The sequence below is a fragment of the Staurois parvus genome, unplaced genomic scaffold, assembly GCF_062004578.1.
Source record: "Staurois parvus isolate SC_StPar_1 unplaced genomic scaffold, SC_StPar_1.0 ptg000154l, whole genome shotgun sequence".
NCBI lineage: Eukaryota > Metazoa > Chordata > Amphibia > Anura > Ranidae > Staurois > Staurois parvus.
The window spans coordinates 8922585-8940856 of NW_028317950.1; the positions used below are offsets into that span (position 1 = coordinate 8922585).

Here is an 18272-nt window from a genome sequence, read left to right on the forward strand (position 1 = left end):
CGAGATTGCCACTCATTTCCACAATAAAATTGATGCTATCCGTCAGGACATAGTCAACTCGCAATCTACCTCCCCACCTAGCCTCCCCCCCCCTATCTCCCCCTCATCTCTTCCCTCCTCTGACCTCGCAACCGCACTGCCCCCCTCCACACCCAAGACCCCACTTACCGTAACCCCACCAGCTCTGCACTCCTTCAGCCCCGCTACCACTGAGGAAGTCACCAGGGTCTTCTCTGAAGCCCGCCTCACTACCTGCCCCCTAGACCCTATCCCCTCTCGACTCCTCCAGTCACCCCCCTCTTCCCTCATCTGCTCCCTCACCCACATCTTCAATCTCTCCCTCTCTACCGGCGTATTCCCCTCCCCCCTAAAGCATGCGCACATCACCCCCATACTCAAAAAGCCCTCCCTGGACCCCTCTGACCCAAACAACCTCAGACCCATCTCCCTGCTGCCACTCACTTCCAAACTCCTGGAGCGCTTAGTCTACAACCGCCTAAGCGCCCACCTAACTGACAACAACCTCCTTGATCCACTACAGTCCGGCTTCCGTCCCCTACACTCCACCGAAACCGCCCTCCTCAAAATCACCAACGACCTACTTACCGCCAAAGCCAAAGGCGACTACTCTGTCCTCCTCCTCCTGGACCTCTCCGCGGCCTTCGACACAGTTGACCACCCCCTCCTCCTTAATAAACTATTCTCCCTTGGCATCAGAGACACCGCTCTCTCCTGGTTCTCCTCTTACCTATCCCGACGCTCCTTCAGCGTTTCCTACAATGGTGCCACCTCCCCTTCCCTCCCCCTCTCTGTTGGGGTCCCCCAGGGCTCTGTCCTTGGACCCCTTCTCTTCTCCATCTACACCTCCTCCCTTGGAAAACTCATACACTCCCACGGCTTCAACTACCATCTCTATGCTGATGACACTCAAATTTACCTCTCCACCCCTCACCTCACCTCCACTTTCTCCGCCCGCATCACTCACCTCCTAAACGACATCTCTGACTGGATGTCGCTCCATTTCCTCAAACTCAACCTCTCCAAAACCGAGCTTCTCATCTTCCCTCCTGCCCGCGCCCCCCCCCCCATCCTATCCATCACTACTAACATCACCACCATCAATCCCGCCCCGCAAGCCAAAGTCCTTGGGGTCATTCTGGACTCTAACCTCTCCTTCCAACCTCATGTCAAATCACTGACAAACACATGCAGGCTCCACCTCCGCAATATCACCAAAATACGCACCTTCCTTACCCCAGACACCGCTAAACTACTTGTGCACTCCCTGATTATCTCACGCCTTGACTACTGCAACTCCCTCCTCACTGGCCTACCCCAGTGCAAACTCTCCCCGCTTCAGACCATCCTGAACTCAGCTGCCAGACTCATCCACCTCACCAGCCGCTCCACCTCTGCCACCCCCCTCTGCCTCTCCCTCCACTGGCTCCCTATCGCCCAACGCATCAAATTCAAACTACTCACTCTGACCTACAAAGCCATTCACAACACTGCCCCTAACTACCTCACCGACCTGATTCCCAAGTACCACCCTACCCGTACCCTTCGCTCTTCACAGGACCTCCTTCTATCTTGCTCCCTGGTCTCCTCCTCACACGCACGTCTGCAAGACTTCTCCAGGTCCTCCCCCATCCTCTGGAACTCACTACCCCAATCCATCAGACTGTCACCTTCCCTCCTCACCTTCAGGCGCTCCCTGAAAACCCACCTCTTCAGGGAAGCCTACCCCACCCTCACCTAACTGCTGCTCTCCTTCATTCCTCCTACCACTCCATCCCCCACAGCCACTTCCTCCTGTACCACTACCCCCTCCCTCCCAGATTGTACGCTCGAAAGAGTAGGGCCCTCTTACCCCTCGTGTGCTGTTCGTAGCTGCTGTAATGTTTCATGTATTGTCCCCCCCTCTATTGTACAGCGCTGAGCAAACCCTTTGGCGCTATATAAACTCAATGTAATGTAATAATATAATTTGTTTTTTAGCACTTTTTACATTATTATAGATATTTTGTGGCTAGAGTGCTATAAATTTCCTTGGTTGTTTGCCCTGGTTGGGTTTAACATATTTCTTCCCATTTGTTTACCGATTGGTTTACAAATTGTTTCAAATATGTATTGATTTTTTTTACTTTTTTTCTTTTGAACACTTACCTACACTTTAGTAATTAATCATTTTAAATACTTTCTTGATATTTTTGTTAATCACTTTAAGATCTATTGATAATTAATATGCTACATTTTTAATAGTTTTCCACACATTGTAGTTTTGGACACTTTCTCACACTTTTGGACACTTTTTATTTCTAGGTTTTTTTAGTTGTTTTTCAGCACTTGTGTATTATAAGATATTTATTTTTTGGGAAGAGCGCTGTCTTGATATTTATTACAAACATGAACAAGAATTCTTTGAGCACATGGACAAAAACAGCAGGTTACTGGCCATGCTGTCCCAATATGAGATACTGATGCAGGAGAACCCAACCTGCCCACATGTACAGCGAAGGTGAGGGCCCTTGGAAGGGCCAAGACACAGAATCTAAGGAACCACTTTGTCTTCTCCAGAGCATCTGAAGGTGGATCAGGTTGCAGTTCTTACTCACCCATGAAACTATTGGGAACTATAGGGCTGATAAGCAAGCAAGAGTTTCTTGCAACACTGAGACATACGTATGACAGGACATAGGGATTGCACAGAAACACACAGTCTGCTCTGGTAGCAATTAGCAATGAAAAAATTGTCAGAATCTATAGAAGTGAGTAACTATGCACAGAAATTAGAAGCGCATGAGGACACTGTACAGGAAGAAGACTAGGAATACACATGGAGACACAGAAGCAGACTGCAGACACAGGTGGTGCTAGGAACAGTAGCCTGAAACTCACAGGGGACCACTGAGGTAGAGAAAGGATGAAAGCAGATAAAGGGAAACAGGGGTACAAGGACACAAGAATGCTCAAAAGACACAACAGGTGCAAAGATACAGATTGCAGGCAAGAACACACAGGGGAAGATTTACCAAAACAGGAGCACACAGAATCTGGAGCAGCTGGGCAGAATAACCAATAAGCTTCTAACTTCAGCTTGTTCAGTTAAACTTTGACAATAAAAGCTGTAAGCTCAATGGTTACTATGCAGAGCTACATCAGATTCTGTGTGCACCCCGTTTAGTAAAACTCCCACACAGAGTCACTGGGAACAGACTGGAAGCCACTGAGATAACTGGGGTACGAAGAACACACTGGAAGAGACTGTGAACAGTCACTTGGAACAAAGGTCCAATTAGGCGATCACAAGGAATCACTCATAAAGTAGGGAGACCTACTAAAACTGGAGAGTGCAAAATCTGCTGCAGTTCTGGATAGAAACCAATCAGTTTCCAGTAGGGGTGCACAGAAATTTTGGTGGCCGAAATGTTTCGGCCAAAAACACCCCATATCGGCCATTGGCCAATATGAAAAAAAAAGCACCGAAACAGGTGCCAGAAAAAACCTCGCCCCCTAGCTGCTGCCACCACCTGCCGCTGCTCGGTAGCTCTCAGCCTTGCCTGAGAAACCAGCGAACGATCCCGGCGTTGGGCATAGAGATAAGTGAAGGAAAGATGGCCTCCACTCATCTCTATGCTCTTGCAGGACCGGAGTGATGTCACTTCGATTCAGGCGCCTTATAAACAAGGCCATTTTTTTTTTTAAAGCACTAGATCAATGCTTTTTTTGATCTAATGCTTTACATTGTAGAGGAGAGATGTGGGATCTTATTGACCGATATCTCTCCATAAAGAGGACCTGCATGCATTCCTTGTAATAGGAATAACAGTGATTACATTTTTTTTTAAAGGGACAGTGTAAAAAAAAAAATATTTTTTTAAAGTTGAACGTGTCCCCGTCTTCCCCGTGGTGAACACATATATAGGCCACACCCACATTTGTAAACAGTGTTCAAACCACACACGTGAGGCATCGCCACGAACATCGGAGCAAGAACAATAATTCTAGCACTAGAACTCCTCTGTAAATTTACAACGCTAACCTGTAGAAATTTTCAAAGCACCACCGATGGAGATTTTTAAGTACCGTAGTTTGACGCTATGCCACGAGCGTGCGCAATTTTAAAGCATGACATGTTAGGTATCTATTTACTCGCTGTAACATCCTCTTTCATATTTTACAAAAAAATTGGGGTATATATATATTTTTTTAAGCAAAATGTATTTTTCTTCAAAAGATATATATTCATTTTTAAAAACTGCCCATTTCAGTTTCGGTTTTCGGCCAAGTGCATCCTGAATTTTCAGTTTCGACACCAGAATTTTCATTTCGGTGCACCACTAGTTTCCTGGTTTCATTTTCACACTTTTTGACACTAGGAATCTTCTTGGAAAGAGTCACTGGATGACCTGGCACTCGGAACACCAGCTGTTTTTCAGGCAATACCTAAGGGATTAAGCCAAGCCTAAATAGAAAAAGAAATGACCTACACATGGATGGGCTGGCTATACTACTCTTATGTGATTGTGGACACTTAAAGGTTTACTTGCCTAGAAGGTCCATCCACTTATGGATCCCAATACTCCCTGAATGTGAACAGTTTTTTGTACCATTAGCTTTACTGTTATGTAATGTTTTTTCCTGATATACTTCATTTTTATTAAATGATGCTCCATATCTCAAATTGTAAGACCTATTGTAGTTCCTGTATGTATATAACTACTGTATGTAAGTTCACTTAAGGTATAAGATTTAATGGGGTTTTTTTTCATTTGTTTTTCACTTTTCTGCATGTACCTTTGTACATAACCTACTAGGCTTGTATCTCATATCTGAATGCTTGTAGAAGGTTGTATGATAATTGCAATATTCTATGTGTGCATTTGGTAACTTGTGGTCTCTAACAAGAGGTTGATTACCTGATGATGTGTATCTGTTCTGTGTCTCCAATCTAAGCATTGATAGTGTGATCTCTGTAACTTACAGTTGTGATGAGATAGCGATAACTTCAACCTCAGTTGGATACCACAGTCAGTAACTCAATGAGAATGACATCTTGTAGCTCTTGTGAAGTTTATTCCATAAAGTGAGAGAATCTTACAACAATGAAATTCCATAGGTCAAAAGAACATACTGTGTCTGCTTCTTGCCATGAGGCTGTTGCAATGCATCTCTGGGAAGTGGGAGGGCTATCTATGCAACATTAGCTAAACTAAAGGAAAGGGAGGAGCAGAGACAAAACACTGAAAACATTTAAAGGCATATGACAGTCAATATGAGAGTCATGTGAAACATGACAGTATCAGTGTACCCATGTATTTTACTAGTTTACTGTACAATTTGTATTTGCATCATAACATTCCAATACAAAAAAAAAAAAAAAAAGAGATGGCCTGGCTGGGCTGGGCATGTAGCTAAGACTCCGTTCACATCAAGCCTGACTTTGGAATTGTGCAACTTACAATAAAGGTGCATGATTTCAGAGTCGGGGGACCCGCCGATTTCAGGTGCAATTTACAAGACATCTGATACAGATGTCTATGCAAATCGCACCAAAAGTAGTGCACGTACTACTTTTGAAATCGGTGTGGCTCCGACCAAGTCGGAACCGCACCGATATGACCGCTCCAATTGTGGACATGGCATGCAATTTGCAAGTCGCAGGGCATGCAAATCACTTGCTAAGTCGCACTGATGTGAACGGAGTGTGAAAGGGGTGGCTGTATCAGCCACCCCTCTCTGCTAATCCCTCTACTGGCTTCCTATTGCCCAACGGATAAAATTCAAAACACTAACAATAACGTATAAAGCCATTTATAACTCTGCCCCATATTGCATCACCAATCTTGTCTCTAAATATCACCCAAACTGTGCTCTCCGCTCCTCGCAAGACCTCCTACTCTCTAGCTCTGTTGTCTCCTCCTCCCATGTTTATCTCCAGGACTTCTCCAGAGCTTCCTCCATCCTCTGGAACTCTCTACCCCAATTTATCAGACTATCGCCTACTCTGCTCACTTTTAGGCGATCTCCGAAAACCTATCTCTTCAGGGAAGTCTATCCTGCTTTCAGCTAATACTGGAATCTTCCACTCTTCCAACCAGTCCATCTCCCACAGTTACTACCTTTTGTACCACTAGCCCCTCCCTCCTAGATTGTAAGCTCCAAGGAGCAGGGCCCTCCTAACCCTCTTGTATTGAACTGTATTGTTGCTGTATTGTCTCCTGTTATCTTGTAAAGCGCTGAGCAAACTGTTGGCGCTATATAAATCCTGTATAATAATAATAATAATAGAATCAACTGCAGGTGGTTAGCCAGTCTCAGTAATAAAATCAAGTAAAAATTTTGATTAGGGTAAATGAATAAATAAATGAATACAAATACAATACATTTATAGATCAATGAATAGGTGAAGCTGAAAACTAACTAATGTGTGATTTATCTAACTAGGTGAGTGATGCAGCCAGTATGCCAGGAGATAGCACTCTGTCTGTTGTGCAAACAAGGAAAAAGACACAAACACTCAATAGTGTAGTAGTCAAAAAAAACCAAGTGAATTTATTAAAATAATAAAATGCACTCTAAAGAGTAACACAAGGCAGGTGAATCTAGATAACCATAGGCAGATCAGGGGACTAGCAACAGGTGGTATAGGAATGCAGGCCTGCCTCACAGCTAAATGAGATGGCTTGGGGCGCCTGGTAATGCTGTGAAGAAATAAAGCCCCGTCTATAACTAGGAAGTGCAGCCGCAGTGTCTGGGACCTCCACCGTCTAAACGTCACTCAAGGAGCATGTGCATTCTGTACACATTTCAAGACATGCGCACCTTTTCATCATCCTAACTGCTAGAGGCTACACACTCCTATTTATATTAATAATATTAATAATATAGAGCAAGGCGAGATGATATGGTACACCTAGCTGCTGCAAGTAGCACCACAAGGGGTGTCAGGAGTCAGCAGCAGAGATGACCAGATAAATGTAGCTACACCAAGAAACTAGAACCAGACTATATATAAACGGGACTTTTGAGTTTATATAATAAAATAACAAATTTCAGGAGTGGAAACTGCATTTATTTTTTTACATAATCTGCTAGATTCATACACTTATCCCAGCATTTAACTATGCCTGGAAAGCTTTGGCATAGAAGGATTTTTCAGTACACCTGAACCATCCTAGGACAGCCTGCTTCACTTCATCAGCAGTGCTAAAATTCTTATTATTATTATAATACAGGATTTATATAGTGCCAACAGTTTGCGCAGCGCTTTACAATATAAGGGAGACAGTACAATTACAATACAGTTCAGTACAGAAGGAATAGGAGGGCCCTGCTCATGGAGCTTACAATCTAAAGGAAGGGGGAGGTGATACAAAAGGTGATAGCTGCGGGGAATGATCTGGCGGAGGTGATTCAAGTACAGTTCTTAGGTGGAGGTGGGGTAGGCTTCCCTGAAGAAGTGAGTTTTCAAAGATCGCCTAAAGGCAGACAGGGTGGGGCTGACCGGACATGCTGTGGTAGGGAGTTCCAGAAAATGGGAGAGGCTCTGGAGAAGTCCTGGAGGTGAGCGTGGGAGGAGGTGATGAGGGAGCTAGAGAGGAGAATATCATGGGAGGAACGGAGTGGGCGATTTGGGCGGTATCTGTGGATGAGGTTGGCGATATAGCTAGGGGCAGTGTTGTGGATGGCTTTGTAAGCTGTGGTTAGTATTTTGAATTTTATATGTTGGGTTAGTGGAAGCCAGTGAAGGGATTGGCAGAGAGGGGCAGCAGTCGCTGATCGGTTGGTAAGGCGCATGAGTCTAGCAGCAGCATTCATAATAGACTGAAGGGGGGATAGCCTGTGTAATGGTAGACCAGTAAAGAGGGAGTTGCAGTAATCGAGGCGGGATATAATCAAGGCGTGGATAAGTTGTTTTGTGGTGTCATTGAGAGAGGAAAAGGGGCGTTAGAGAGGTTACAGGGAGTGCATAGGTGGGTGAATACAAGGTCAAGGGTGTTGCCATTGGAGTGGGTGGTGGATTGTGACCATTGTGTTAGGTTAAAAGAGGAAGTTAGGTTGAGTAGGTGAGAGGTGGCAGGAGTGTGAACATTGATTGGGATGTTAAAGTCACCGAGGAAGATGGCAGGCACCTCAGAGGAGAGAAAGTACGGTAGCCATGCAAATGCAAGAACTTCAGGCATTCCACGTGCTGAATGTTCACAGGAATGACTGCTGTGGGATGGGAACCACCATGGCCGGGATCATCACTGACGATGTACGGCCATCTTTGAAACGTTTACACCATTCTAATGTCTTACTGCGGCTGAGCATCTCATCACCGTACTGTGCTTGAAGTCTACTGTGGATATCCACGGATTTTGCACCTTGTTCACTTCATCACCACACACTGTTCCACGCACTCACTAACACCGATGTCTGCCATCTTGATTACCGTTCTCTGGACTGGCCCGCAACATGTGCACTGCCTGTCTTTAATAGAACACACTTGCCACTTACTACTGCATGCAGTACTGCCACACTAGAATCCCTTTCTATACCTGTAAGATTAAAAGTCCTGGTTTGACTGCCCCTCAGGTGTGTGTGTATATATAAAAAAAAATATATATATATATTATACATGTTTGAGTTTGATTGCTTGGTAACACAAATTGCTAATCAGCCAATCACATGGCAGCAACTCAAAGCATTTATGCATCTAGACGTGGTGAAGACGACTTGTTGAATTTCAAACCGAGCATCAGAATGGGGAAGGCAGGAGATTTAAAGCTGACCATACACATTTAGATTTTCGTTTCAAGAATATTAGTTTTATTTTCTAATAATTAGTGGAGTCAAATTAATGTTAGTTTTCAACAGCAGTGATGGGAAAATTCAAAGGGGCGGGAAGGAAAACTTTTCTCCATCAAACAAATTTTCAGCCAATGTATGTGGTTATGTCATGTTTCACATGACTGTCATATGCCTTTAAGTTTTCTTTGTATTTTGTTTCCGCTCCTCCCTTTGCTCTGGTTTAGTTTATGCTGTATAGATAGCCCACCCCTTTTACCAGAAATGCATTTCAGCTTCAAGCCTCATGTCATGAAGCAGATCACATTATGATCTTTTTACCTATCCGATGTTCATTGTTGTAAGATTCTCGCAGTTCATGGAATAAACTTCACAAGAGCTACAAGATGTCATTCTCATTGAGTCACTGCCTGTGTTATTCAACTAAGATTGGAGTTATCGCTATCTCATCACAACTGTAAGTTACAGAGATCACACTTTCAATGCTTAGATTGGAGAGACAGAACAGGTTATCATTCAGAAATTACATTCATTTTAAAATCAAAGTTAAAAGCAAAAGACAATTTTCAAATTACATTTATCGAATGTATTTCAGAAACTGCTGATCTACTGTGATTTTCATGCACAACCATCTCTAGGGTTTACAGAGAATAGTACGAAAAAGAGAAAATATCCAGTGAGCTGCAGTTGTGTGGAGGACAATGCTTTGTTGATGTCAGAGGAGAATGGGCAGACTGGTACAAGATGACAGAAAGGCAACAGTAACTCAAACAACCACTCGTTACAACCAAGCAAACACACAGCACATTCACACAACAAAATTGAACAGAAGATTGGAAATACATTGCCTGGTCTAATGAGTCTTGATTTCAGCTGTGACATTCAGATGGTAGGGTTGGAATTTGGCGTAAACATGAAAGCAAGGATCCATCCTTCCTTCCATCCACCCCTTCCATCCTTCCTTCCAAGAACCCCTTCTTTCCATCCTTCCATCCACCCCTTCCTTCCACCAACCCCTCCTTTCCTTCCACCCCTCCCTCCCTCCCTTCCATCCACTGCTTCCTTCCACCCACCCCTTCCTTCCTTACTTCCACCCACTCCCCCCTTCCTTCCTTCCATCCACCCCTTCCTTCCACCACCTATTTCCTTCCTTCCACCTACCCCTACCTTCCTTCCACCCTCCCTTCCTTCCTTCCACTCAGCCCTCCCTTCCTTCCATGCACCCCTTCCTTCCATCCACCCCTCCCTTCCTTCCTTCTTTCCACCCCTCCCTTCCTTCCGCTCACCCCTCCCTTCCTTCCACCCACCCCTCCCTTTCACCCACCTCTCCCTTCCTTTCTTCCACCCACACTTCCTTCTTTCCTCCCCTTCCTTCCTTCTTTGCATCCACCACTTCCTTCCTTCCTTCCATCCACCCCTTCCATCCTTCCTTCCACTCACCCCTTCCTTCCATCCACCCACCCCTTCCTTCAAAGTACCCCTTCTTTCCATCCTTCCACCCACCCCTTCCTTCCATCCACTGCTTCCTTCCACCCACCTCTTCCTTCCTTCCACCCACTCCCCCCTTCCACCACTTATTTCCTTCCTTCCACTCACCCACCCCTCCTTCCAAGTACCCCTTCTTTCCATCCTTCCATCCACCCCTCCCTTCCATCCACTGCTTCCTTCCACCCACCCCTTCCTTCCACCCACTCCTCCCTTCCTTTCTTCCATCCACCCCTCCCTTCCTTCCATGCACCCCTTCCTTCCTTCCTTCCATCCCTCCCTCCCTTCCTTCTTTCCACCCCTTCCCTTCCTTCCTTCTTTCCCCCCTCCCTTCCTTCCTTCCACCCCTCCCTTCCTTCCACCCGCCCACCCCTCCCTTCCACCCACCTCTCCCTTCCTTTCTTCCACCCACACTTCCTTCCACCCACTCCCCCCCCCTTCCACCCACCCCTTCCTTCCTTGCATCCACCCCTTCCTTCCTTCCACCACTTCCTTCCTTCCATCCACCCCTTCCATCCTTCCTTCCACTTACCCCTTCCGTCCTTCCATCCACCCACCCCTTACTTCCACCTACCCCTCCTTTCCATCCTTCCACCCACCCCTCCCTTCCTTCTTTCTACCCACCACTTTGTTCCACTCACCCCTCCCTCCCTTCCTTCCATCCACTCCTTCTTTCCTTGCATCCACCCCTCCCTTCCTTCCACCCACCCCTCCCTTCCTTCCTTCCACCCACTCCTCCCTTCCACCCCTCCCTTCCTTCCACCCCTCCCTTCCTTTCTTCCATCCACCCCTCCCTTCCTTCCCTTCCTTCTTTCCACCCCTCCCTTCCTTCCTTCCACCCCTCCCTACCTTCCACCCGCCCACCCCTCCCTTCCACCCACCTCTCCCTTCCTTTCTTCCACCCACACTTGCTTCCGCCCACCCCTTCCTTCCTTGCATCCACCCCTTCCTTCCTTCCACCACTTCCTTCCTTCCATCCACCCCTTCCGTCCTTCCTTCCACTTACCCCTTCCGTCCTTCCTTCCACCTACCCCTCCTTTCCATCCTTCCATCCACCCCTTCCTTCCACCCACCCCTCCCTTCTTTCTACCCACCACTTTGTTCCACTCACCCCTCCCTCCCTTCCTTCCATCCACTCCTTCTTTCCTTGCATCCACCCCTCCTTTCCTTCCACCCACCCCTCCCTTCCTTTCACCCACCCCTCCCTTCCACCCCTTCCTTCCTTCCACCCCTCCCTTTCTTCCATCTACCACTCCCTTCCTTCCACCCTCCCTTCCACTCACCCCTCCCTTCCATGCACCCTTTCCTTCCTCCCATCCACCCCTTCCTTCCTTCCATCCACCCCTTTCTTCCTTCTTTCCCCCCACCCCTTCCTTCCACCCACCCCTTTCTTCCATCCTTCCACCCACCCCTTCCTTCCATCCACCCACCCCTTTCTTCCACCTACAGCTCATTTCCATCCTTCCATCCACCCCTTTTTCCACCCCCCCTTCCTTCCTTCCACCCTTCCCTTCCTTCCTTCCACCCGCCCCTCCCTTCCATCCACCCCTTCTTTCCATCCTTCCACCCACCCATTCCTTCCACCCACACCTCCCTTCCTTCCACCAACAAATTCCTTCCTTCCACCCACCCCTCCCTTCCTTACACCCTTCCTTCCTTACACCCACCCCTTCCTTCCTTCTTTCCATCCACCCCTTCCTCCCATCCACCCTTTCCTTTCTTCCTTCCATCCACCCCTCCCTTCCTTCCACCCACAACTCCCTTCCTCCCTTCCATCCACCCCTTCCACCCTTCCTTTCACCCCTCTCTCCCTTCCTTCTACCTACCCCTTTCTTCCTTCTACCCACCCCTCCCTTCCTTCCACCCACCTCTTCCTCCCTTCCTTCTACCCACCCCTTCCTTCCATCCACTTCTTCCTTCCACCCACCCAATCCTTCCTTCCACCCCTCCCATTCTTCCTTCCATCCACCCCTTCCTTCCTTCCACCCCTGCCTTCCACCCCTCCCTTCCTTTCTTCCATCCACCCACCCCTTCCTTCCATGCACCCCTTCCTTCCTTCTTCCTTCCATCCACCCCTCCCTTCCTTCTTTCCACCAACCCCTTCCTTCCACCCACCCACCCCTTTCTTCCATCTACAGCTCCTTTCCATCCTTCCATCCACCCCTTCTTCCACTCACCCCTCCCTTCCTTCCACCCACCCCTTCCTTCCATCCACCCACCCCTTCCTTCCATCTAAAGCTCCTTTCGATCCTTCTATCCATCCCTTATTCCACCCAGCTCTCCCTTCCTTCCATTCACCCCTTTCTTTCTTCCTTCCTTTCTTCCTTCCACTCACCCTTCCCTTCCTTCCATCCACCCCTTTGTTCCTTCCACCCCTTCCTTCCACCCACCCCTCCCTTCCATCCACCCCTTCTTTCCACCCACACCTCCCTTCCTTCAACCCCTCCATTCCTTTATTCCACCCTCCCCTTCCTTCCTTCCACCCTTCCACCCACCCCTTCCTTCCTTCCATCCACTTTTTCCTTTCTTCCTTCCACCCCTTCCTTCCTTCCTTCCACCCCTCCCTTCATTCCTTCAACCCATTTCTTCATTCCTTACACCCACCCCACCCTTCCTTCCCCCCACATTTCCTTCCACCCCTCTCCCCCTTCCTTCTACCCACCCCTTTATTCCTTCCATCCACCCCTCCCTTCCTTCCACCCAACTCTTCCTCCCTTCCTTCTATCCACCCACCCCTTCCTCCCTTCCTTCCTCCCACGTAAAGCTTATCATGGCCAGACTGATTTTTTGGTAGGACAGATTATATTATTGCTAAAATGGAGGAAGTGCATGATCATTTCATAGCATGTCCTTCCTTTCTTCCACCCACCCCTCCCTTCCTTTCTTCCATCCACCCCTCCCTTCCACCCCTTCCTTCCTTCCATCCACCCCTCCCTTCCTTCTTTCCACCCACCCCTTCCTTCCACCCACCCCTTTCTTCCATCCTTCCACCCACCCATTCCTTCCATCCACCCAACCCTTCCTTCCATCTACAGCTCCTTTCCATCCTTTCATCCACCCTTCTTCCACCCACTCCTCCCTTCCTTCCATCCACCCCTTCCTTCCTTCCACCCCTTCCTTATATCCACCCCTCCCTTCCATCCACTGCTTCCTTCCACCAACCCCTTCCTTCCTTACTTCCACCCACTACCCCCTTCCTTCCACCACTTATGTCCTTCCTTCCACCCACCCCTCCTTTCCTTTCTTCCATCCATCCACCCCTACCTTCCTTCCACCCTCCCTTCCTTCCACTCACCCCTCCCTTTCTTCCACCCTCCCTTCCTTCCACTCACCCCTCCCTTCCTTCCATGCACCCCTTCCTTCCTTCCTTCCATCCACCGCTCCCTTCCTTCCTTCTTTCCACCTCTCACTTCCTTCCTTCTTTCCACCCCTCCCTTCCTTCCGCCCACCCCTCCCTTCCTTCCACCCACCCCTCCCTTCCACACACCTCTCCCTTCCTTTCTTCCACCCACACTTCCTTCCTTCCACCCACACTTCCTTCCTTCCACCCCTCCCTTCCTTCCACCCAACTCTTCCTCCCTTCCTTCTATCCACCCACCCCTTCCTCCCTTCCTTCCTTTCTTCCTTCCTTCCTCCCACGTAAAGCTTATCATGGCCAGACTGATTTTTTGGTAGGACAGATTATATTATTGCTAAAATGGAGGAAGTGCATGATCATTTCATAGCATGTCCTTCCTTTCTTCCACCCACCCCTCCCTTCCTTTCTTCCATCCACCCCTCCCTTCCACCCCTTCCTTCCTTCCTTCCATCCACCCCTCCCTTCCTTCTTTCCACCCACCCCTTCCTTCCACCCACCCCTTTCTTCCATCCTTCCACCCACCCATTCCTTCCATCCACCCAACCCTTCCTTCCATCTACAGCTACTTTCCATCCTTTCATCCACCCTTCTTCCACCCACTCCTCCCTTCCTTCCATCCACCCCTTCCTTCCTTCCACCCCTTCCTTACACCCACCCCTCCCTTCCATCCACTGCTTCCTTCCACCAACCCCTTCCTTCCTTACTTCCACCCACTACCCCCTTCCTTCCACCACTTATGTCCTTCCTTCCACCCACCCCTCCTTTCCTTTCTTCCATCCATCCACCCCTACCTTCCTTCCACCCTCCCTTCCTTCCACTCACCCCTCCCTTTCTTCCACCCTCCCTTCCTTCCACTCACCCCTCCCTTCCTTCCATGCACCCCTTCCTTCCTTCCTTCCATCCACCGCTCCCTTCCTTCCTTCTTTCCACCTCTCACTTCCTTCCTTCTTTCCACCCCTCCCTTCCTTCCGCCCACCCCTCCCTTCCTTCCACCCACCCCTCCCTTCCACACACCTCTCCCTTCCACACACCTCTCCCTTCCTTTCTTCCACCCACACTTCCTTCCTTCCACCCACACTTCCTTCCTTCCACCCCTTCCTTCCACCCCTTCCTTCCTTCCTTGCATCCACCACTTCCTTCCTTCCACCCCTTCCATCCTTCCTTCCACTCACCCCTTCCTTCCATCCACCTACACCTTCCTTCCAAGTACCCCTTCTTTCCATCCTTCCACCCCTCCCTTCCATCCACTGCTTCCTTCCATTCACCCCTTCCTTCCACCACTTATTTCCTTCCTTCCACCCCTCCTTCCAAGTACCCCTTCTTTCCATCCTTCCATCCACCCCTCCCTTCCTTCCACCCCTCCCTTCCATCCACTGCTTCCTTCCACCCACCCCTTCTTTCCTTCCTTCCTTCCTTCCACCCACTCCTCCCTTCCTTCCACCCTCCCTTCCTTCCTTCCAATCACCCCTCCCTTCCTTCCATGCACCCCTTCGTTCCTTCCATGCACCCCTCCCTTCCTTCCTTTCCACCCAAGCCGTTCCTTCCTTTTTTCCACCCCTCCCTTCCTTCCTTCCACCCCTCCCTTCCTTCCTTCCATCCACCCCTTCCTTCCTTCCATCCACCCCTTCCTTCCTTTAACCCACCCTTTCCTTCCATCTATCCCTTCTGCCCACCCCTCCCTTCCACCCACCTCTCCCTTCCTTTCTTCCACCCACACTCCCTTCCTTCCACCCACTCCCCCCCTTCCTTCCACCCCTTCCTTCCTTGCATCCACCCCTTCCTTCCTTCCTTCCACCACTTCCTTCCTTCCATCCACCCCTTCCATCCTTCCTTCCACTTACCCCTTCCGTCCTTCCATCCACCCACCCCACCCTTTCTTCCTTCCACCCATCCTTCTTTCCACCCCTCCCTCCCTTCCTTCTACCCACCCCTTTCTTCCTTACACCTACCCACCCCTCCCTTCCTTCCACCCACCCCTTCCTCCCGTTCTTCCTTCCACCCACTCCTTCCTCCCTGTTTTCCATCCACCCTCCCTTCCTTCCACCCACCCCTCCCTTCCTTCCATGCACCCCTTCCTTCCTTCCTTCCTTCAACCCACCCCTCCCTTCCTTCCTTCCACCCACCCATCTCTCCCTTCCTTCTACCCACCCCTCCCTTCCTTCTACCCACCCCTTTATTCCTTCCACCCACCCCTCCCTTCCTTCCACCCAGCTCTTCCTCCCTTCCTTCTATCCACCCACCTTTTCCTCCCTTCCTTCCTTCTACCCACGTAAAGCTTATCATAGCCAGACTGATTTTTTGGGAGGACAGACTGTATTATTGCGAAAATGTAGGAAGCGCATGATCATTTCATAGCATATCCTTTGGATAATGGATGAATAACTGGGCATCTGATGAAGGGGGTTTATGCACAGTAAGAGTGTAATTCATTTTTTTTTGTAAGACCCATGTTAAGTGTGAGGCCCAAAGAGATTAAGAATTTCTGCACTGTGACAGGTCTCCATTCAAAAGGACGGGCATAAAATGAATTAGGGTTATTTGTGATGTATTACTCGGCAAACAGATTTTTCTGATCAACAAATAACTGAAAAGAATCATCAATGAAAAAGAAACTTTAAAAAAAATCAATTGCTGTAGAATTTTCTGTGTTGGCCTCAATACCTGGCTGTGCAGTAAAAGGGGGATACTAGCTGTTCGAGAGTTAGGGGCAGCCAGAACGGATTAGCTAGTGCCTTTGGGAGATTTGTATGGGCTATAATTCTTGGGGGCTGACATGACACCCCTACTTTCATCCAGTGGTATAGAGCTTTTACCAGGATAATGTACAGTGTAGGGTATAGTATTGCTAGTGGTTGCCTGCTCTTCAGAATGCCTCACCCTTTTTGTAGGCATAATTTCCTCCTCCAGTTCAGATACTGACACACTGCTGTCCATGGGTTTGTACTCCATATCGAAATTTAAAATTTTTTGGACATGACTGGCTCTGATGACACTTCCTTCCACCCTTCCCTTCCTTCCTTTCTTCCTGCCTTCCACCCATCCCTTCCATCCACCCACCTTCCAGCCCTCCCTCCCTTCTTTCCATCCACCCCTTCCTTCCATCCACCCTTCCTTTCTTCCTTCCTTCCACCAACCCCTTCCTTCCACCCACCCCTTCCTCCCTTCCACTCACTCCTTCCTTCCACCCACCTACCCCTTCCTTCCTTCCACCCACCCACCCCTTCCTTCCTTCCACCCACCCACCCCTTCCTTCCACGCCGCCCTCACTTCTTTCTATCCACCCCCTCCTTCCTTCCCTTCCTCCCTTTCTTCTACCCACTCCTTCCTTCCATCCACCCCTTCCTTCCACTCGCCCCTTCATTCTTTGCTTTCACCCACCCCTTCCTCCCTTCCTTCCACCCACCCACCCCTCCCTTCCTTCCTTCCTCCCACCCCTTCCTTCCTTCCACCCCTCCCTTTCACCCACCCTTCCTTCCACCCCTCCCTACCTTCTTTCCATCCACCCCTTCCTTCCTTCCACCCACCCACTCCTCCCTTCCTTCCACCCACTCCTCCCTTCCTTCCTTCCACCCACCCCTCTCTTCCTTGCTTCTTTCTGCCCACCCCTCCCTTCCTTCCATTCACCCCTTCTTTCCTTCCATCCTTCCGCCCATCCTTCTGCCCACCCTTTCCTTCCTTCCACCCCTTCCTTTAAGAGGGAGAAGTTGTGGTGAGGGAGCGGTAAAAATGCAGCTCCAAGTTTAAAATTTTTTGGACATGACTGGCTCTGATGACACTGGGACAGGTGTGGCTGCAATCAAGGACACAGTGGATGGCTGATAGGTAGACTGGCTGATCAGGGCACTGATGACACCGGCACTGGTATGACAGATACACTTGATGCAATCTGGGCAACTGATGATGGCTGCACTAACTGCTGCATCGGTGTGATAGGTACACTTGATGCCATCAGGGCACCGATGATGGCTGCACTGGTGTGACAGGTATACGTGATGCAATCAGGGCGATCAGGGAACTAATGATGGCTGCTTTGCGTGGCAGGTACACAAATCAGGACAATCAGGTAGCTCTGTGTGGTTCTATGTGCTCACAGTCATAGAAAGATAAATCAAATAACTCACAGCACTCAGTTCTACTTCTTCTCACACGTGGTCTTTATGTGAGGAAGAGGAAACAGAAAGTTACCAGTGCTTGTTTACATTCAGTGATTGGCTGTGATTGGACACAGCGATCACATGATAAAGAGCTGTTGTCATTGGCTGTCTCCCCCGATCAGTAATGAGCTCTGCCCAAGGGACACAGCTCACCACAGATAGGCACGCTGTGAGTACGCTTCCCACGAGCACCTGCTTCAAGACAGGGAGGACATCATTTGACGTCCACTCAGGATGGAAGAGAACCTACCCAGTCATCATTTGACTATAGGCCGGGAGGGAACTGGGAAATATAGTACTGTATACCTTAATACAAGCTAACGTTCATATCAAATTCTTCCACAGGGTCCAACACCAAAACCTGGAGATCTTATTGAATTTAAAGGTATAAGATATCCTTATGACCACTGGGGTGTCTATATTGGAGACGGAGATATTGTACACTTACAAGGTGAGCATGCATGCCTATGCACATATACTTT

The 18272-nt window shown here is 48.8% G+C and overlaps 1 protein-coding gene across 1 annotated transcript in view; it reads left to right on the forward strand.

Moving 5' to 3' along the window:
- The window catches only part of LOC149463483 (phospholipase A and acyltransferase 2-like), an 83096-nt gene that overhangs the window by 31926 nt on the left and 32898 nt on the right, over positions 1-18272 (forward strand). The window contains exon 3 of the mRNA XM_089675019.1: positions 18136-18241. Within this exon, the coding sequence (XP_089531145.1) occupies positions 18136-18241 (106 nt within the window). The remainder of the gene's footprint in view (positions 1-18135; positions 18242-18272) is intronic.